Source organism: Macrobrachium nipponense, chromosome 48 (assembly GCF_015104395.2).
Source record: "Macrobrachium nipponense isolate FS-2020 chromosome 48, ASM1510439v2, whole genome shotgun sequence".
Lineage (NCBI taxonomy): Eukaryota > Metazoa > Arthropoda > Malacostraca > Decapoda > Palaemonidae > Macrobrachium > Macrobrachium nipponense.
In genome coordinates, this window is record NC_087223.1 from 21,025,882 (window position 1) to 21,049,107 (window position 23,226).

General features: G+C 41.2%; 1 protein-coding gene across 2 annotated transcripts; it reads right to left on the reverse strand.

The window, feature by feature from the left end:
* Positions 1–297: 297 nt before the first annotated feature.
* On the reverse strand, positions 298–21,023 carry LOC135205113 (dnaJ homolog subfamily A member 1-like). Of its 2 annotated transcripts, none has more exons than XM_064235458.1 (9): positions 20,867–21,023; positions 6,519–6,658; positions 5,956–6,134; positions 4,577–4,742; positions 4,176–4,298; positions 3,707–3,861; positions 2,357–2,475; positions 1,984–2,149; positions 298–1,055 (listed from the first exon to the last, which is right to left on the reverse strand). In XM_064235458.1, exons 2-9 carry the CDS (start codon positions 6,648–6,650, stop codon positions 905–907), a joined length of 1,191 nt encoding a protein of 396 aa, XP_064091528.1. In that variant the 5' UTR covers positions 6,651–6,658; positions 20,867–21,023; the 3' UTR covers positions 298–904. The 2 variants fall into 2 exon arrangements, with proteins under 2 accessions (XP_064091528.1, XP_064091529.1); XM_064235459.1 differs by lacking the exon at positions 20,867–21,023 and adding an exon at positions 20,706–20,727.
* Positions 21,024–23,226: the final 2,203 nt, after the last annotated feature.

Here is a 23,226-nt window from a genome sequence, read left to right on the forward strand (position 1 = left end):
CTCACTTGATGCTTCACACACACACACACACACACACACTAAATCATTTACGTGAGCTTTTATCCTGACAAATCTCCCTTGTTTCTAATATATTCATCATCCAGTCTTATAATAGAAGGCATAAGTAGTACTTTCAATAAATAGTGCGCACGTTCACAAATATACATCTGGCGCACAGTCCAAGGGAGAGATACTTCAGCTGACGTGGTTACATTGTAACCAGTAACGAAATCCTAATGCGAGAATTTCCCCACTGAGAGGATAAAACAAGCACACAAGCAAATAATAGAAAACATGAATAATAAAGTTCTTATTTATTGGATGATACATCAATACTCAACACGTGACATAACTTACAAACACGGTTTTTACTGAGATAACATAACACCTGCAGAAACTATTGTCCAAAACAGTGAGGCCTTTTAGACAACAAGGCTTCATTGCAATGCACAACTTACTGACTCAACAAGTGGCGCATACATTATTCGAGAACCGGTATGAATGTACACAAATGAAAATGAGATACCCGGGGCTTCACTAAGTCTCAAGTTGTTGAACGAATTCAAAAAAAAGGAAAAACAAAAGGAATAAAGGTTTAGAATCCCAGCACAAGCCCAGTATATCTGTAGCATACAAATTAAAAACTTCTGAAGGTTCATAATAAACAAATAAAGGCAGTTTTCTTTTCTGTAATTTACACTCAAAACGACTGCAAAAACTTTTGAATACTCCAGTATCTACAGTTTACATTTATAACCCATTATAGTTGCTAATTACTTTTTTCATTTTTTACTATGTTAATTTATGCAAAACTAACCTATTTAGTCACATGCTCTGACTGAAGCCCAGCTTTCCCTTCAAGGATAAAAAAAAGAAAAAAAAAATTGAACACTTGGGATAATATCTAGCTGGTCTGACATTGCAAATGTTGCCGCTGGTCATGCTCATCGTCGTCGTCGTCATACATGGAATGATTGTGGCGTCTGTTTCTCTGCGACCTTTCAATTTCTACTAGGTTACATTCTTCACTGTCATCAGGGATGATTATTTCTGGCCTGTATTGAATAAAGAATAGTTAAAACTTCATAAAACTAGCCAACAGATCAAATACTATTGAAACTTTTGCAATGCTTCAAATTACACAACAGCAATGAAATAAAAAACCACATGCTTGGAGAAAAGTCAACTCAGGATCAAGACATTTCTAATACAGAGGACATCATAAATAAAACATCAATGACATTTGGAGTCGATATGCAAGAATCACAATTGAACTTGAAGTGTGACTCGTGCTATTATCAAGGTACAAAAGCTCTCTACTGCTTCTTTTCCATCTATGGCTAAGTTATTTTCTGCTTTTATTTATTGGTATACAGTGCTCTCTTTCAACAGGCAGTCTAACCCCCATTCACCTGAAATCCTGCTCTAGCTATTGAACATCGATAACATCATATATTACAGGCCAGTTGTATAGTTCTGGAGATTTGAAAGAACAACTCATTTAAAATGACATTTTTATAATAATATCTAGCTGACGTCAGGAGACGACAGATAGATGTAACCACCGGGTAATTTATATAAGTGAAACTTTTTCTTTACTACGCTTCCATTCTTGGACTTTTGCACCGTAAAAAACAAAACTTCTTCCAGTATATGAAACCTATTCATACAGAACAAGCACACAGGGGCTATAGACTTAAAATTCAAGCTTCCAAAGGATGCTGGTTTCAACCTTGCACCGCAGACCCGTCACTGTGGCAGCAACTGATCATGATACAAAGCCAGTGAATTTTCATTGCCCAAGGGAAGACACGAACCCACAACATCTGAGTGGCATGTCACGACACTAACAACCATACCACCGGAATAATAATGTTTCGAAACTACACTGTGAAGGTCAGAAAACATCTGTGCTATAAAGTTGTAGTAAGTCGTACTCAATCTTAAAACACTAAAAGAAAATGAGAGACGACTTACACCTACCTTACGGGAAGGATCTTCTCCAACTTGGCTATACGTTCACTATTAATATGTGCGGGGAAGTCTACCATGAACTGAATTAACAGCCGTCCCTTCTCAAAAGGATTTTTGTAGGTAGGCATACCCTCTCCCATTACACATTTCACATCAGAATTCTTGATGACTTCACCTGTCAACAGGAAATTCAATTCAATATGCAATTCAAATCACTAGAAATTTACAACTTGGCAAATGGCATAAAACCAGAAAAGTAAAATTCACTGAAAACTATTTTCACAAAGACTTAATTCATGAAAAGGAATACTTTTGTATTCACACGAAATGCTGAAATTACACACTGGCTGCATTCCAAACGCTCATATACAGTATGCTTTACCTGGAATAGCACTGATCACAATAGTTCTGTCGTCTAAGGTCTTGATTGGTTTCTGGAATCCACATAATGCCTCTACTAGTGTAATATGCATCTGCATCGTTAGATCACTATTTACTCGCCTGTTGAGGAAGGAAAAAAATCATTTAATTGGGCGACACTCTCAACCAAGCACTAAAATCAATACTACTCTGGAACGAAAATTGATGCAAATTATGGCTTTCTGAAGTTCTACTTACAATTTGCATTCATTTCTACTCTTGGAATTATTCATTGCTATTCACAGGGGCCATAAACTTGAAATTCAAGCTTCCAAAGAATATGGTGCACTTATGAAAATACAAAGTAAATTAATAGATAAAGATGTACTCAAGGAGTATAACATTAAGGTAGGAATGTACTGCATCTTCGGTTAAACTTTTGGCTGACATATGGTGGCCACCCTCTGCTAGTCCTATGCTTATTACTTGAGCTCTCCTCAAGATGTTCCCGGTTTTGAAGTCTCCTCTACACCTCAAGTCATATACATATATCAGATGACAAAGTCCCACAGATGCTGTCTAATCACTTTTTAACAATTCACGACCAACATATGGATTTTCGTGTCCTTGTCTCTACCTTCCAACTCATGCTAATGTTTTTATTCCAAAATTGGTTTGCCTACCTAGAAATATTTCCAACCCCGTACAGGGTCTCTCTTCCAAGACACTTGTAAAAATTTGTTAACTTTATTGAGTTCTTCATGTTTTTTCTAAAAGACACTTGTAAAAATATGCTCATTTTATTGAGTTCTACATGTTATTTCTAAAAGAACTTTATCTGATTCTGAAAAATTAAAATTACAGCTCATAGAATAGTATAACAGATAAAACCTAGCTACCATTTCTGAATAGGTCTATGATAAAAATACTTAAAAGATGTACTGGGATGGGGGAAACGCAGCGTAACTTTAAGCAATTTATACATGGTTTTCCTATTATTCCTTTGTACTTAGTCTGCAAAACTACAATTATAGTTGACATACTATTGTAAAAGATAAGAGCTCAAACTGAGAGCAACCCCTCAGTATATCTAAGGAGAAATACATACAAGATGTCCTGGGAGGAGAAGATGCAGTATATTTCCCCTTCAAATCTCAAGTCAAACTAATCTCGCCCATAACCTGGACTGAGATGGTAGTGATGCCTTAAGTTTCTGTAACCTATTTATGGCCCATTCAAGTGACAGGAATGTTTCTGCACAAAATTAATTCAAATATTATGGCACAAAATACTGCAATTGCAACTGGGGATTAAAATCCTATCCATCCAGTAAAGGATGATAAAGGAAGCCACAAGAAATTGAACACCTCACCTAAAGGTTTCATGTTCTTTCTCATCAAGAACAATAATGATGTCACCAGGGTCAAGTCCCGGCTCCTGGTCACCCTCACCAGAGAACACGATCTTCTGTCCGTCTTCCATGCCTTTGTCGACATGGACTTCTAAAATCTTACGGTCTTTAACAACCTGTAACAAACGGGAATTGTTTTTTAAAATGGTAAGAAATCTGAAATGGGGAAAAGTATACATATATTTGGCTTTAACCCAATTAATGTCTTGAGTTGATTCTTGACAAAATTAATTTTCAACTAGTCTCAAAAAATTAGGTTAGAACCAGGCCTGAGGCAGTAGAAGCCTGGAGTGGTCTGACTGTAGTAATGTTAACAAATCCATCAAAAATAACACCTTTCCAAGATCATGAATTAATCAGAATAAAAACTATCACCAATACACACTGCTAGTGAGCTATCTGTACTCGGCAAATTTCTAAAAGTACTTACTTTTCTACCTTCACACGTCTTACATCTATCCTTTGGGTTTATGCGTTCTCCCTGACCACGACAATCTGAGCACATGCTCTGCATTTGTGAGACCATTCCTGGTCCCAACTGTTGTATGCGAACCTGAAAGGAAAGAGGTTGATCTAGAGATTTTTTTTCTTATAATTTATAAACAGGCAACTTTAACAACTTAGAAATGGTATGAAATATAAAAAGTGAATGTCAATATCACAAGATTTTTAAAAAGCAAGGAAAAAAATATATATATATATAAAATAAATAACACCAAAAATACACAACCAAAATGAAACAAGTGCACTAACTGATGTAGCTAACAATGACACCAAAAATCTACAAACCTAAAACTAAGTTTTCTTAAAAAATAAAATGGCCAGCCATACCTGCATTCCGGTACCACGACACGTGGGGCATTTTTCTGGGGGCTTCTTTCCACCTTGTCCCTCACACTTGACGCAAATGACGTGCTTCTGAAGAGCTAGTTTTCGCACGGCTCCGTTGTACAATTCTTCGAGAGTGACTGACATCTGGTGGATGACATCCTTCACCCTGAAATAGGTTTATATATAATGAATTGAAATACATAACATTAGGGCAAAGGCCAAGAGATGGGACCTTTGTGGCTAGTCAGTGCTGAAAATAAGGCCGAATTAATAGTTAGGAAAGGGTGGAAAGTAAGATGGAAGGAAAAGAAAACAGATACATAGTAAAAGGAATGAAAGTACAGTGGAACCCCCGCATTCACGTTCTCCAGATTCACGGATTTCTCTTGGGAACGTTTCCCTGCATTATTCGCGGAAAATTCGCGCATTCGCGGTATTTTTCTATGATAAATATCCACAAGTTCCTGGTTTTTTTTTGATGAATTTCATCATAAAATGCACTTTTTGTGATAAAACTCTTGGGGTTACAAACATTCGCCGGGGGGGGGGGGGGGTGTCTGGTACGTATCCCCCGCGAATACGGGAGGACCACTGTACTAGTGGCAGCTAGGGGCCAAATGGGCTAATGCAAAGAACCTTAACTAATGCCTACAGTGCACAATGTGAGGTGCATTGACAGCCACAACCCCTTAAGGGGACACTTACATTACTGCCCTGAACCTACCAATGCTACAATGATTTTAAAACAATTACTACTGAATTAGGCAAGATATACAAAATCCTTTAGGCAGGTTATACAAAATCCTCAAGTCTTATCCTCCTAGGGGTTGGCGATGGGGGGAAGCGTTGCCACCTCTAGTTTGCTTGTTATGTGTATTGCAGACAATATCAAGCTGTTAAATCACTCTCAAAGCCAGGAGTATCAAACTACTTCCCTTCACACACCAGATGGCAACACTCTTTCAAGAAAAAAATGGAAGTTTCAAAATAAAATTATTTGAAAACTTACCGACTATTAATGATAGCTTGTAACTCCAGACAGGCACAGAGCTATAAGTTATCTTTATCAGTAGGTAGGATCCCTCCCAAATAATATGACAATTTGTCGAAAATTGCATTTTTCCTAACTATACAAACCTGAGGTCCTTTAACAATAGGAGATACTCCTCCTTCTAAAGGAGGAGTATCTCCTATTGTTAAAGGACCGATGGTTTGTATTACGTATCGGAACAAATAAACTTTTCATTAAATTCATTAGTATTTGGATACTTACTACTGTTCAAGATAGCTTCGATCTCCAAGTAGGTGCCATTATAAAGCTATCTTTCACAGTAGGTAAGATTCCTCCCAAAATAAACATAGAAAAAAAAGACACTTGCTTCTTCTCTCGTTCTCGCCGTCTGCCTCCACCGAAGAACATGTCGAAGATGTCCATGGGTGATGTGAAACCTCCCCCAGTGCTTCCACCTTCCTTGATGGCCTGCTCACCACCCTGATCGTATATTCTTCTCTTCTCTTCATTGCTGAGAACTTCATATGCTTGCGATATCAGCTTAAACTGTAAAAAAGCAAGAATTTCTATCAACTGACAGCTAAGGATCCAAAAGGAATTAATCTACGGAATTAAACTTGAAAAACACACACACACACCATGGAGAACCTTTCACCTGAATTTGAGAATTTACACACACAACATTAACATTAGATTGGAACAGCCAGGAATGTTTAAAATGTCTTTGGTAATGTTTTCCACGGGTAACTAAAGTACCTGAGCTACTTGAACATAAGCCATCCTGTAGTCTGAAATTCTCTCACTCTCAAGCTGGTGATCATATGTTCTTAAAAGACTGGGCTGAGTCAAAGGTCTTTATAACATGGTATTCCAGAGTTTTGGGTGCGATTCTCTCTCTCTCTCTCTCTCTTCAAAGACCCATTCACTTACCTTGTCTCCTTCATTGGGGTTCTTGTCTGGGTGGTATTTTAACGCGAGTTTCCTATACGCCTTTTTGAGTTCATCATTGGTCGCAGTGGGTTTCACTCCTAGAACGTCATAATAGCCTGTTTCTTTCACCATGATTTATCCTGCCAACAGAGAAGTGGATGAAACATGATTTATGAAATCATAAATCTGACTTAATGTCTTATCAAATAATGCAAATGTTATACAGTACCCATGGACTTTGAATGCTAATACAGACACCACCATACTTGAGAACATTCAGATACACATAAACAAGTGGGATCGCAAATTACAATTGTGTTCAGAGCTCGCCCCTTTGCCATACGTGAGTTCTGAGCTCTTTGCCATATGTGAGTTCAAGTTTAGTTCTGCGAGCCTATTCTGTACACACACTGTTGTACAGTATGTACCAACCACATTTACAAGTAAATGACAACACTTCAAACAAGTACATTACTTTTCTCAGCACCCATAGTTTACTTTCCGCATCACAACTTCACCTCAGGTATACACATCAATAAGGTGGCGTATGGAAACTTTCCATTCTGCTTTATATGCGTTGGTGGAAGTTTTCATTCAATCATGTGAACTAGCATAGGATACAAATATTATTAGGCCAAAATCCAGATTTGCTGACAAAACAAACGCAGTCCCTACTACATTCACAGACGCTAGTAAAAACTTTTGGGTTAAATACCCTGACCTAATATGATTGTTTCACCTACAGCAATTCCCTAACAAACCTGGCTGGTACAGAAATTTAGGGTTAGTTCACTGTTATAGATTACTGGGCTTGACAATATTGTTTTCTTGTTGGAATGTGGACTTTGAACATTCTTGATATTCATTTAGTTCCCAAATGGGATTTTTTTTTAGATAACTGGACCAAACCCTTACAAACTACAATTCTCGGGAACACAGTGGGAAAGCAGGGTATTTGGTGTGTGTGTGTGTGTGTGTGTGTGTGTGAGTGTGTGTGGTGGGGGGGGGGGGGGGGGGGGGGCGGGGGGGGGGAGGGGGGGGGGGGGGGGGGGGGGGGCACAAGAACAAGCGAGATGAAGGACCTTAACCCCACTGGTATTTCTCATTCAGATTAAGGTAAGAATATGGAATATTGACAAACTACTAATAGGTATCAAGCAATAGGATAAGGCCTTGGTACCTTTCATTAGGTTACCATAAGTGGGGTTGGTTGGGCCATTTGCTCTAGTTTGTTTGTTAGTTTGCATGGTGTTTTTCCGTTGCATGGAACCAGTGGTTATTCAGCAACGGGACCAACGGCTTTACGCGACTTCTGAACCACGTCAAGAATGAACTTCTATCGCCAGAAATACACATCTCTCACCCCTCAATGGAATGCCCAAGAATCGAACTCGCGGCCACCGAGGTGGCAGGCCAACACCATACTGATCACACCACTGAGGCGCTTCATTTGCTCTGGTAACAACTGGCAGAAATCTTCAACGCACATAATAAAACTAAGAAATGATATTGTTAAGATACAATAAAGTTTTGTACATACTTACCTGGCAGATATATACTTAGCTATAGACTCGGTCGTCCCGACAGAATTTCAAAACTCGCGGCACACGCGACAGGTAGGTCAGGTGATCCACCATTCCCGCCGCTGGGTGGCGGGGTCTGGAACCATTCCCGTTTTCTAAGCCATAATTTCTCTTCCACCTGTCTCCTGAGGGGAGGATGGGTGGGCCATTAATCGTATATATCTGCCAGGTATGTACAAAACTTTATTGTATCTTAACAATATCATTTTTGTACATGAAAACTTACCCAGCAGATATATACTTAGCTGATTGGCACCCTTGGTGGCAGGTAAGAGACAGCTAAAAACAAAATAATAATACTTAAACTAAATACATTAAAAAACAGGGAAAAAAAAACAACATATGTTCTTGGATAAAATAATCCATGGTTCCTACCTGATTGGGCTGAAGACTTCATGACTACTGTCGATGAGTCTGCCTGCCTCAAGAGTTTCAGCGAGGAATGGACCCATGGCTGAATAACTCTTTGGATCGTGTCAATGGGGGCTAGCCCGCTTACGCGACAGAGCCTATTCTGGATCGTACCAATGGGGGCTGACCCACTTACATGGTAGAGCCTTGACCTTTTGTCATATCAATGGAGACTCGCCCTCTTACATGACAGAGTTAAGGTTACTATAAGTAATCACAAGGAGCACTGAAGCCAATCCCGATCACCTGACCATGTTAGTACTGTTATAATCTATGAATTGCAAGAGGGTCCCCTATTCCCTCTGACAATTAACCAATAAAAACAACCACCAATAAAAGATAATTTAAACACTAAAATAAATTACGAAGGATTAGCCTCAGCCCCTTCTCCCAGCACTGAATTCGCCGAAACATACGCTCCCAGAGCAAAGCACTTTTCGTACGAAATTTTTATGTCTCTTAGGTAATTCGAGGCAAACACAGAATTACATCTCCAAAACGTAGACTCTATAAGTGCCTGCAGAGACCATGTTTTGTGAAATGCCATTGACGTAGCTATGGCTCTCATTTCATGCGCTCTTACTCTGAGAACCTTGAGGTGCTCTTCATCGCACTTAAGGTGAGCTTCCTTTATTACATCCTTTATGAAGAATGTAAGGGCATTCTTAGAAATCGATCTTTTCGGATCTCTTACAGAGCACCAAAGACTTTCTTCTGTACCTCCTAGCAACGTTTTCTTCTTTAGGTAGAACTTGAGTGCCCTGACTGGACACAAAGTCCTCTCTAGTTCTCTTCCTGTTAATGAAGAGAGTCCTCTTATCTCAAAGCTTCTTGGCCAAGGCTTTGAGGGATTTTCATTCTTTGCTAGAAAAAGTGGTTTAAAGGAGCAAATCGCTGAATCCTTCTTAAAACCCACTTTAGCTTCCAAAGCTTGCAACTCGCTAATTCTCTTAGCTGTCGCTAACGCAAAGAGGAATAAGGACTTTCTAGTTAAGTCTCTAAAAGAAGTTGTGTGAGACGGTACGAATTTTTCCGACATTAGGAACTTGAGGACCACATCCAAGTTCCAGCTAGGTTTCTTGATTATATGGTCTTTCGTGGTTTCGAAAGACCTTATAAGGTCATGGAGATCTTTATTATTGGTCAGATCTAGTCCTCTATGTCGAAAGACTGAGGCCAGCATACTTCTGTAACCTTTCACTGTTGATACTGCCAGGTTACAGTCTTTTCTCAAATATAGAAGAAAATCTGCGATTTCAGTTACAGAGGTACTGGAAGAGGATATTTTCTTCCTCTTACACCATCTTCTAAACAACTCCCACTTCGACTGATATACCCTAGAGGTGGAGACTCTTCTGGCTCTTGCAATAGCTTTCGCCACTTCTCGTGAAAACAAGCCCTTGCTCTGACAAGTCCTTCGACAGTCTGAAGGCGGTCAGACTTAGAGCGGGGAGGTTTTTGTGAAACCTGTCGAAGTGGGGTTGTTTGAGAAGATCGTTCCTTAGTGGAAGCGATCTTGGAAAATCTACTAACCACTCCAGCACCTCTGTGAACCAATCAAGAGCTGGCCAGAAGGGAGCGATGAGGGTCATTCTTGTTCCTTCCGAGCAAGCGAATTTCCTCAATACTTACCCTACTATCTTGAAAGGAGGGAAGGCGTATGTGTCCAAGCCTGTCCAATCTAGCAGAAAGCTGTCTACTGCTACTGCTTGTGGATCCAAGATCGGGGAGCAATAGTTCTCTAATCTGTGATTCCTGTTGGTCGCAAACAGATCTATATTGGGCCTTCCCCACAGATGCCATAGTTGCTGGCAAATCTGAGGATTGAGAGTCCATTCCGTGGGTAGGACTTGGTCTTTTCTGCTCAACAGATCTGCCCGGACATTTCTCTCTCCCTGCACAAACCTTGTGAGAAAAGAGATCTTCCTTTCCTGAGCCCAAATCAGCAGATCCTTTGCTGATTCGTACAGGGAAAAGTAATGCGTCCCCCCTTGTTTCTTTATATATGCGAGGGCTGTTGTGTTGTCCGAGTGGATTTGAATCCCCAGACCTGAGACCTGCTCCTCGAAATGAACTAAAGCTAGATGAATGGCTGTTAGTTCTTTCTTGTTTATGTGCCAGGACACTTGTTCTCCTTCCCAAGTGCCTGACACTTCTTCCGAACCTAGGGTCACTCCCCACCCTGAATCTGAGGCGTCTGCAAATAACGCTAGGCGAGGGTTCTGTAAGTGAAGGGAGATTCCCTTGCTTAGTTTCTGTGGATCTAACCACCAGCGGATATTCTCCTTGATCCCTTTCGAGATTGGAAAGGTTTCTCCCAGATTGTTGGACTTCCAATCCCATCTCTCCTTCAGATAAAATTGAAGGGGTCGTAGGTGTAGTCTTCCTAAGGAAACGAACTGTTCCATCGAGGAGAGGGTCCCCAGTAAGCTCATCCATTCCCTCGCGGAACAATGTTCTTTCCTTAAGAAGACTGCCACCTTTTCTAAGCAGCGTTCTCTCCTTTCCTGCGAAGGATACGCTAGAAAATCCCGAGAATCCATCTGAATCCCCAGATAGACAATACTTTGCTGGGGAGTCAGCATGGATTTCTCGCGATTGACTAAAAGTCCTAGGGACTTTGTCAAATTTAGAGTAAATAAAAGGTCCTCCAGACATTTTTTCTCCAATTGGGCTCTTATTAGCCAATCGTCCAGATATAAAGAGATCCTGATCCCTTCCAGATGTAGCCAATAAGCTACATTCTTCATGATGTCCGTGAAGACTTGAGGGGCACTCGAAAGTCCGAAACACATCGCTCGGAACTGGAATACTTTCCCTTGGAACATGAATCTTAGATATTTCCTTGCTGCCAGATGAATTGGCACATGGAAATACGCATCCTGAAGGTCCAGGGACACCATCCAGTCCCCTGGACGAAGAGCAGACAGAACAGAGGAAGACATCTCCATCGAAAATTTCTTCTTCAAAACAAAGAAATTCAGGGCACTGACGTCTAGAACCGGTCTCCATCCCCCCGATGCTTTCGGTACCAGGAACAGCCGATTGTAAAATCCTGGAGACTGGAGATCTTGAACCAGTTCTACAGCTTACCTTGGAAATCATCTGTTCCACTGCTTGCAAAAATAGCAAAGCTTTTCGGACCGGATCCGAGTATCTTGCAGTCAACTCCCCTTGGAGTTGTCGTCAAGGGAGGATTTTCCCTGAAGGGGATCAAGTATCCTTTTTTCAGGATCGAGAGGGACCAAGAGTCCGCTCCCTTCTGCGCCCAGACTTTTGCAAAGTGGAGTAGTCTGGCGCCTACTTTTGTCTGGAGGACTCCCTGCTCATCTAGACTTCCCGAAGGACCTTCTAGATGGTCTACTCCTTCTATCTGGTCTGCGACCTCTAAGAGGGGTCCTAGAAGAGGAGGCACCTCGAAAGGGCTGTACAAAAGAGGGTCTCTCTTTTTTCTCGATAGGCACGGCCAGCCTAAACTTCTTGGCTGAGTGAGTGAGGAGATCCTGAGTTGCCTTTCCGTAAGAGATAGCAACCTCGTTAACAGTCTCCTGTGGAAACAGATGAGGGGACAAAGGTGCAAAAAGAAGAGATGTTCTTTGTAAGGGTGATACGGCTCTTGCTAGAAAAGAGCTAAAGACCGATCTCTTCTTTAAGACTCCCGTTCCGAAAAGTGAGGCAACTTCTACGGAACCGTCCATAACCGCTCTGTCCAAGCAAGCCAGGACGCTTGAAAGTTCCTCCATGGAGACAAAGTCAGTGTCCTGAGCTCTCTTAGCTAACGCTCCCAAAACCCAGTCCATGAAGTTGAAAACTTCCAGGGTTTTAAAGAGGCCCTTTAGAAGGTGGTCAAGCTCACACATGCCCCATGTTGCTTTAGCAGAAAGCAAAGACTTCCTCCTGGAAGAGTCCACTAAAGATGCGAAATCCGCGTCTGCGGACGAAGGGAGGCCTAACCCCATTGGTTCCTTGGTCTCGTACCACCTTCCTGGTTTACCTGTTAACTTGGAAGGATGGCAGGAAAAAACTGTTTTGCCCGCTTCCCTTTTAGAAGTCAACCACTCTGAAAAGTCTTTAAGGCCTTTTTCATACAAAGAGCAGAGCGCATCTTGACGAAGGAAGACGACTTGTGAGCTTTTGTGCTCGACATTAAAGATCCTGGTGAAGGAGGCTTAGCAGGATGAAGGGAGTCTCCGAACTCCTTGAGAAGCAAAAGAGAGCGCCTCTTGTAGTAAGAAACTGCTACATCTACGGGCTCCTCCTCTTCCGATACTTGTTCCAACGGATCCACTGAAGGAGACCGTTTGGGAGTGATCGGGCTCTTCCCGGGAGAAGAACTCCTTTCCCGAGAAGGGGAGCGCTGAACGCTCGAACTTCTATACGAAGAATGAGGCTCCTGTCGGTCCGAAACACTCTTGCGCCTACTAGACTCTTGTTGTCTAGGCCCTTGCAGTTCGCCAGACTCGCGGCGCATGATAGGCTCCTGACGCCCTGATTCAGGGCGCTTGAATGGATCCCCGCGCCCTGACTCCTGACACCTAACAGGCTTCTGGCGCCCTAACTCGACGCCTAACGTACTCCTGGCGCCCTAACTCTTGACGCCTAACGTACTCCTGGCGCCCTGACTCCTGGCGCCCTGACTCCTGGCGCCCTGGATCCGGCGCCCTGGACTCCTGGCGCCCTGACTCCTGGCGTCCTGACTCCTGGCGTCCTGACTCCTGGCGTCCTGATCCTGGTTCCTGACTCCTTGCGTCCATGGACTCCTGGCCGTCCTGACTCCTGGCGTCCTGACTCCTGGCCGTCCCTGACTCCGGGCGTCCTGCTCCTCTTCTAGCAGACTCCTGGCGTCCAGAATCCTGCGGTTTGAGAGGCTCTTGACGCCCTTTCTTGCGTCTCGCTGCCTCTTTGCGCCTGCCTGGCTCCTGGTCCTGTAGTCCCGAAGGATCCTGATACCTAAATCGGTTTAGTTTCTCTTCAGGTTCCTTGAACCTAAACCGATCGAGACTTCTGCTCGATTCACGGCGTCTCGCAGGAGAGAGGCTACGTTCTTCCTGTCTACCAGGATTCAAAGCCTTACCCACCAGAGGGCGCTTTGGAGAAGAAAGCCTATAGGGCGAAAGGACTCTCCTCTCAGGAGAACAACTCCTGTCGGACGAGTCTCTCGACGAAGGCGAAAAACGCGCTGGAGATTGTGAGGGTTCTCTCCTATACGAAGAGGGGCGCTTAGCGGAACTCTTAACAGGGAGCGAAACATCTTTCCTCCTTGTCGAATCCTTAGCGAAGGAGCCTACTAAAGAGGCTAACTGCTCTTGCAGATTTATCAGAAACTTCTTCGTAGGATCCTGAAGAGAGGGCTCCTCGTCTCGTCTTCTTAGGCACCGAGGGCCAATTCTCGGGAAAACGCTCTGGGCTGGAATCAGCCGCGTCTCCTTTTGGCGTCCGGCCCTCAGGCTCTCTTCAAAAGGGGCGCGATAGAGTTTTCGCCGGAACCTCCATCCCCGTACCGGATTTCCATCCCCGTTTAGGAGAGGAAGAGTCTGAGGCCGAAAAACACTCCCTTAGGACGCCTTTTCTGCGGCAATCCGAGGCAGCCTGGGACTTTACAACAGGATCTGCCGAAGGGACGCCTGACCGTTGGGATGTTCTGCATCCTCCCTGCGGCTTTCGACATTCCTCCTCCCCTGATCCTGGGAGTTTGGAAGAGGTCTAGGCCTAGGAGCAATGAGGAACCGGTCAGACGCCCCCTCCACTGCACTGGGGACACTGCACAAGTCACTATCACCACTCTTACCTTCATTTAGAGCTCGTAACTGAGCTTGAAGTTTCTTGATGGAAGCTTTTACATTTTCCCTCTCTGAAGAAGAATCTTTGGATTCAGCACAGGGAGAAGCAGCTGAGGCTAAGGGAAAATCGTTAGTAGGAGAGTTAACAACTTCTTGTTCTAGAGAACAAGATCTACTAGATGACCTAGCTGAAGCCTTCCTTACTCTATCTCTCTCAAGCTTCCTAACATATGAAGATAACTCCTTCCATTCAAGCTCTGTTAGGTTTTCGCACTCAATACAGGTGTTATTAAAAGAACATTCATTCTCTCTGCATTTAGCGCAAACACTATGAGGATCTACCGCCGATTTCGGCAGCCTAACCTTGCAACCTTCCCTACTACAAACTCTAAACATAGGTGAAGCCTTAGCGTCAGACATCGTGAAAGAGTAGCCAAACCAAAGTCGAAAAACAGTCCACAATAAGCGTATGCCAAGCCAGAGAAAAAACAGAATACGTCACCAAAAAACCAATCCAAATTCTCTGCAAACGAGTTGAAATCCAAGATGGGGGAACCGAACAATAGGGTTGTTTCCGTTCAAAACGACAGAGAAATTATGGCTTAGAAAACGGGAATGGTTCCAGACCCCGCCACCCAGCGGCGGGAATGGTGGATCACCTGACCTACCTGTCGCGTGTGCCGCGAGTTTTGAAATTCTGTCGGGACGACCGAGTCTATAGCTAAGTATATATCTGCTGGGTAAGTTTTCATGTACAAAAACTGGTGTTTTTAAGTCCACAATGCAACAATACGTAATGGTTCAAAGTAAAATTGGTTATTCTAAAGAAAAGCGCCACATGGGTTTATTGAATTTTTTGACAGAACACAGAAAAGGGTGTTTTTGATGCAGTATAGGTGAGAAAACTTGAAAAATGCACCGGCATAATGCAAGAAATTTACCGTCTTATATGTTTTTATGTGGAACACCTCCCCAGGATGTCACGTTCAGTTAATACCAGCCCCCCCGGGATCAACAAAATTATTACTTCCATATAACAAAATTAGGGAATTCTTTAAGATTATGATTGAGGTCATTTACTTGGGAAAAAGTTGCTTTTCTAACAATATCAAATTCACCACAATCGCAAACAAAGCAAAACACAAGGAAGTGAAAGAACTAAAGCCCTCAGATCATTGATTGACCATAATATCACTGCAACTGGTGGGACTTGAATATCTGATAATGCCATAATCCAAGCAATTGGCTGGGTTTATAAATCATGTGACCTAATAATCACAACTAGTTATGCCACGATGCAGGTAATAGGTACTCAGGTTGCAACTCACATCCAACAGGACTAAAGAACCCCTACTGAACAAAGTGAGAACCCCTACTGAACAAAGTGAAAAAGAAAGATCCCAGAATTAACAATATTTAGAGTAGTATGTCATTTATAAATGTTTTGGATGAGGGGGCGAGCGTAGAATGACGGAAACAGGTTCAGCAGACAGAAAAAAACCTAATTTTCCTAGAATTCCATATCCTGACCTAACCAGGTGGATTGCTCTGAGCCTCCCAAGTAACACTTAAACACAAAAACGTTGGACTATGTTTCCACTCCGACGTAGTCCTTTCATTCCGCAAACTACCCTGGATGACATAAATTAAAATACGGTGTCCGACCTGCGATCTGCATAGCCTGCCTATACTTGGTTTTTTTTCCATCACCCGCCTGGTGACACTGCGTCCCGGGCTTTAAATAGTTACGCTATGTGTAAGTTTTAGGTAAATAAAAGGATATCTGGGTGTACATTTGCAACTGAAAAGTGTTTTAATAATTTACTAAATGCGAATTATACCGTTATTAGAAATAGGATATTGTTATTATTGTTGAATGTAAGCTGCCTTTTCGGGGTGGCGAGTGGAACAGCCAGACGCAGTGGCGGGAAAAGTGCTTCTCCGCAGTTCACTACTGCAAGATGTCAACTTGTTGGACCACATTTACTCTGCTACTAAGCTACGTTATTACTTCATTACACATAAGTATATCAGTATATACTTTTAATTCTTATAAAGTGCGTTTGAGCAGATACGATATGGCGTAAGTTGGTTTAGCATCTGTTTAATGGAATGTGCGTCTGGCTGTTCCATTTGCCAGCCCAAAAAGGCAGCTTACATTAAAAAATAATAATATCCTATTTCAAATATTAACAGTGTAATTTGCATACAGTAAATTATCAAACCACTTTTCAGTTGCAAATGTACACCCAGATATCCTTTTATTTACCTAAAACTTACACAGTGTAACTATTTAAACCTGGGACGCAGTGTTACCAGGCGTGTGCACCACAGGCAGGTGGACAGATGGTAAAAAAACAGAGTAGGGGGAAAAACCAGCAACTACCAACCCTTATCACGGTGGACAGGTCTTACTCACTCGATATTTAAATGGTGAAACAAGAATACAATTACAACTCCAAGCATACCATTCAAAAGATTGAAGTTTCGTCAACATAATGTGATATATGAAAGCCCCATACGAACTAAAATAAGCATGTGACGCTCTTCGTAAAATATGTTTTCAAGGTAGTTTTGAAATCCAATATGGCAGCTCCCATGGGATGTACAGGTTTTGATCAGTGACGAAAATCTTCTTTCCCAGCCTTCCCAGCAATCATTTGTACAATGTTAGCGTATGTATGTAACGTTTATTGATCTTACTCAAGATTGCAGTTGTAATCAGCACAATAAAACATTTTGTTGCCTATATTACTGAAAGCATGAAACTTTTTATTCCCGGGGTCATGGTTTGAACTGCATTCATTCTTACCTTGTAATCGGTGGTTTTATCATTACTGCCATCACAACTGAAACTCCACAGTGCTTATTTGATTGTTATTATACACATTTTGGTCTCAGTTCACTCCACATTGCACTTTAAACAAGTTGCTATTCCTGGTTCCTAAGCGCGCCCCACAAACACAGTTACGAACATCAGACGACGAAACTGCAAAGTTTTATTCCCTAAATTGTTTACTTCACTCGTTATTTAGTTCAAATTTACTTTATTTAAAAATTTTAATTTAATTCATGTATATTAACCCTTTTTTGCAACCAAATTACCCCAAAAAATTACAGATATTTCTAAAGTAGATACAATCAAATGTTTCTAACGTTTTCGTACATCTGGCTGCCGAAAACCATAGAGGAACGACTACGGATAAGTGGATTATACACATTTTTTTTTTTTTTTTGCTAACACTTTTCATTGGTTTCAGTCTATATTAGTATTTTGGATTTCTTTAATAACCGTATGCCAGAAATAAATGTAACCTTTAATGTTTGCATGCTAAGAATGGCAAAATCATCATTGCCACATTAGTGGAGGCTTCACACATAAGCCACTTCATTATTATAAACTGAATTCTAGTTGTCATAGTAATGCAATAATGATAAAATTGCTTTAATATTTATGTATATATACTTCCATACGTACATAGTCTTATACCCAGTTTGGAGGGTCAACACATACCGATTGGCAACAGAGAGAGAGAGAGAGAGAGAGAGGAGAGAGAGAGAGAGAGAGAGAGAGAGAGCGAGAGAGAGAGAGAAGGAAGGCGAAGGAAGAAGAAGGAAAGGGGTGGCGGTGGAGGGGTGGGGGGGGGGGGAGAGGGTAGGTGGAGCTTTTACGCTGTTCGTATCCATTTCTGCATAATGGAGTTTTTGTCTCTTGGTACAAGGACAAGTATCATTATTCTTTACGATTAGTAATTCACGATACCCTTATAAATTACGGCACTGGGTGCAATGCACTATAGCAAAATCTCGTTCTGATACGAGTGTTTGTTACAGAAATAGGTATTGCCCAAAAATGTGCTTGCACTGTCGCTGAAACCCATAGCAGGTATGCTGCTTAGTTGTTTTGTAATAAAGTATTTTTTACAAGCTAGATATTGAATAAATTTATATTTTTCTCAATCAAAACATATGCCCCTCAATGCTAACTTTCCTCTTTTAACGACGTTTTTTTTTTTTTTTTTTTTTTTTTTTTCTTTTCTGGTCATTGCAAATTCGGCCCCAGGGACTGAAAACGATTGCGTCACACTACGGCGATAATCCGGCAGTAAAACATCTTCATATATCCAAAAAGTAAATAATAAAGACATATGTGCGCATTTCGATTATAACAATTACATGAAGAGCTGATAATCTGCATGAATAACTGGTAAACTGTTCTGCAAGAAAGTTGAGTAAAGCAATTATTTACAATAGGTACGAAAGTCAAGATGTCATGACGTCATGATACAGGACTTGAACGTTCTAATTCCAAAAAATAATTACTTAAATTTGAGTCAGAATCGAGTTACTCTTTCAATAACAAATATTTTCAAATTAATCATCATAAATATGTAAAATATTGATGTTTTACTATTTATTTAAAAAATTATAAAGTGCACTCTTCGTCATCGTCTTCTACAAAACAGTTGTTTACTCGGTGAGGGAAAGTTTTCCGATTGTTGTGATGAAAGTGCCCCAGCGTCTGTGGGTTACAAGTGTGTGCAGATTTATCACAGGAAATGGTTAGTTTATTGACACAAGCGACTCCGTAAACATCAAGATGGCGTCAATCTTCTAAATACTTCGAGTTGTAAGTAAAAATGTTGAACGCGTTTTGGTGAGATTTTCAGTATGTTTGAGACCGTTTTCACTACCCTCTGTTTAAATCGTAAAATTTGGCCTTAATTTCTAACTTTGGAGAAAATACTTACTTCAAAAGGAGAGTAGAGGTCTTTAGCTCAGTTTCTCACCAACAACAAGTCGCGACTGATGCCCATCTCCGATGTCAGGACGCGTTATAATATACTTTTTTGGGGATTGTCCAAGCTGATCGTACATGGTCCACTCTGTACCCTACGGTTTTTTACCCTATAGGCCTATTACCCGTTAGGCCAACAATATCACCACTGAGGTTCTAGGACCAACATGCCTTAAGACATGGAGTTGTAAGCCTATAACCTTGATTGGTTGGTTGGTTTTATAAAGTTTAGGTGTAACACCAAGCACTGGGGCAGCAAAGGCCATTCAGCGCTTACCCTATAAACCTTGAATATCTATTTTTTGGTAGATTTCAGTCATTATCTATACCTATAAGCTTGAATATCTATAGATAATGACTGAAATCTACCAAAAAAACCTGCTCTGGAAAACGTTGGGACCTCTGTAACAGGCCAGGAACTATGAGCCAGGCCAGGAACTATAGGCTCATAGTTAGTTGGAACAAATTAGCAGCCCTAAAATGCTCTCGACACGCATACCAAGCTGGCGATCTTTCACTGAACTGGTCGACAAGCGCACGACTTGCCTCAGGACGGCAAATAGGGTTAGCACGCCTTAGCCTATTAGGTCAGGGAAAGGATCGCAGGGCAAACAGATACGATAACAACCCTGACTTAGGTTCCCATGGCCTAACAGATGGTAGATCAAGGGTACTAATCTGTGGCGGCCTAGACTATGGCAGTTGCGGTTTTATTAATGCAGTATTCCCTACTGAACAAGAATTTTGAGTAATACTTATTCGGGCGACTGTAATTAACACCCCCGGCCCCCGGGGCCTCGTACTAAACACGGCGAAATACATTAAACACCCCAATTCCAGGTGGCTTTCGTATTCGCGGGGACGAACGATGCGGCCATGCAGAATGCTTCTGTAGAAATACCTAACGGATCAATTCTGACGGCGATTCTTGCTCGGCGTGGAAATAGGCCTGTAGCCAGGCTATGCTATTAAAATTTAACGATAGGCCTATGGAAAAAGGGTTTATAAAGGGTTACAATGCAGCGGAGGTGATATATTCGATCAAATTACCGAGATAACTCGAGAAATTAACTTTCATCTGTAGGCCTATATAATTTCTTAGGCCTATAGAAGAGGGTTTATGGAGGGTTTAGAGATGCCTATAAGGCAGTAGAGCTTAATTAAGAGGATAATTATTCGAGATAAATTACGATTTTTTTAATTACGATTTTTACGTTTATCCCCGAAAACGAGTCTAGGTAAGCCTACTAGGCTAAAACCTAAGCCTACCACGGCACCGATTGATAAACGGGACGTATGGAAAGACAGGGTGAATAAATGGTGATAAATGTAGATTTGAGATATATAATCAATCAATAAAACGACCTAAACAAGACGGAATACCGAAATGTCGGAAATTTGTGGGAAAATTTATTCCGTCTTCGGTCAATGGTTCCCAAGACCACGAGAAAAGTCGGCCGCTTTTCGGCTCAAATCGCGTCGATTTCAGGCTTCAGACGGGTAAAACGGCTGTGAAAATGACCTTAGAAGACACCTGAAAGAAATGGCGGGGTGTTACTGGGCATTTGATGTAGGAAATAAGGTTTAAAATCCATAAAAGTGAAGGAGCACCGACCCCTCGAAGAAGCAGCAGCAGTAGCAGCAGCGTTGCAGACCCCGATCGACCATCATAGAGATGCTTGGAGAGAAAAAAAGATGTCTACTTCGCCTTATTTCACCCCATTTCAAACCTTTAACTTCACCCCACGGGTGAGATAAACCTTCTCCAATACTCACCCTACCCTGTCGTGGTCTTTGGCGAGGCGAATGTGCAGGAGGGTCCTTTGTTCTGGGCCCCTGAAGTTTTGGAGGGGAACCTTCCAGACTATGGTAGCAAAAGTTGGCCGAGCACTGTTGCCAAAACCAGCCTGGTATAATTTCATCAGAGTTCCCCCCCTTAGGGAGCAGAGTTCCCCTGGGTTCCCCTCTGTTCCCCCGGGTATCCCTAGGTTCCTCGTGGTTCTAGAATTATGGAGATATGTTGCTGCTTCTTTAGTTCTTTATTCTAAAGGTTTTATTCATCTCCTCAACGATGACGTAGCGAATTATAGCTGCCTTTCCCCCCCTTTATCTAGGTTCCCCTGGGTTCCCGGGGGTTCCCCCGAGTTCCTAAGGGTTCCCCTAGGTTCCTCATGATTCTAGAATTATGGAGATATATTGCTGCTAATTTATCTCTTCATTCTAATAATAAAGTTTTCGGTTTCACCTCGATATGGCGATCACAAGCGATGACAAAGCGATCTATAGCTGATTTACTTCCTTATCTACGTTCCCCTGGGTTCCCCAGTGTTCCCCCGGGTTCCCCTGGGTTCCTTAGGGTCTTAGAGTTATGGAGATACATCGTTGTTTATTTAGTTCTTCATTATAAAGGTTTTACTCATCGCCTCAATGTGGCTATAATAAGCAATGACACAGCGAATTAAAAACTATTCTTTTTAGCTACGTTCCACCCGAGTTCCCCCGGGTTCTTCAGGGATCTAGAATTAGAGAGCATTGTGTCTCATATTTACATTCTTTATTTATCTATAAGACTATAAAAAAAAAGACTTAAGAACATCTCAGACGCATCCCTCTATATAAGCATGGTGTTTATATCCGCCATGACATATAAATATATATAGCTTATTATACCTAATTTTTATCTATACCCCTTAAACGAATGGAAAAAAGACTTGAAAGGCTTATAATAGACATTATAGACATCATGGCTCATCGTAAGACATATCCCTAGAACAAATAAGTGGATTATCCAAATTAGCAGATGTTTGTGGCATATGTTTCAGCTCACGAAGACGACTAGACCTAAACCAATACATTATTGCTATGGCTTATCGATGAATTAAGCCATAAACAATTACCCACAACGATAAATAAATATACTGATTAATTATTCATGATGCATATTACACAGTCTGATTTGAAATAAATTATCGATCGAATCATAGCCACGTCTCTACGTCTATATACACAGTGACTAATTGTGACGTCTATATACGCATCTGGTATTGTCCGTGCAGAAAGCATTGCTATAATTTATTTGTTTGATTGGAATTTAAAAAAAAACTAAATTTTCCAAGTGAACATTTGTTTAATTAATACTATAGCTTTGACGAACAGTTATTCTAATAAGGTTTATGTACTGTTCTAATATGTTTTTTGTGTGTTTATATCTTTCTGGATATGTTTACAGGTGTTAAACTCAATGTGTAATACCTGTTAAATAGCGTGTTTACACACACACACACACACACACACACACACACACACACACACATATATAATATATATATATATATATATATATATATATATATATATATATATATATATATATATTAGGAAGCTACTTTATCATCAACGTATTGGTATGAAACCCAAATTAACAAGTACTACAAAATTGCGTGCAAATTGTCAATTCAGTCTACTTATATAAACAAACGGCAGCCTTGAACCATGATCTACTTAACCTCAGATGGAATTTACTTATTATACTTTACATTTTAAATGCCACCACTTTCTTCTAGTGTAGGATAATTAAATGAATAAGCGAAAAGCGCAGTTTATTTAGTGGCGAGTCAGCAGCAAAAACGTCAGTTCTGGCAACACTGTTAGCAGAACATTCTGTTTTGTGGCCTCACAAAGATCCGACGGCTTCGGCTGACCTCTGGCGGCAAAATACATTAACTGATTTTTTCGGTCTCTGCGTGAAATGATATCACGTAAATTGTTATTTTTAGGTTAAGTTTATTTTTTAACATTAAAATTCGAAGTAATACTAGCGAGATTACGTTTCGTTTTTGTTTACTTGATGTATTTTTTTCGTGGACGGATGTGTCCGAAACTCTTCTTTGTTTACGCAAAGCGATGTCTCGATTGTTCGTATTATTATCAACACGTCATTCTTATTAATTAAATTTATATATGGCTTTTTAAAGCGATTGATCTAATTCTATTTCCCTCCGATTAGATACAAAATCGTAAAATTCACGCGACGTCAGAAATCCGAACGAATACAAAGTCAAGGTCATGGCCATTATTCCGGTCCTCGTAAACACAATAGATTTCACGTTACGTCATAGTATCATTAACGCCAATTA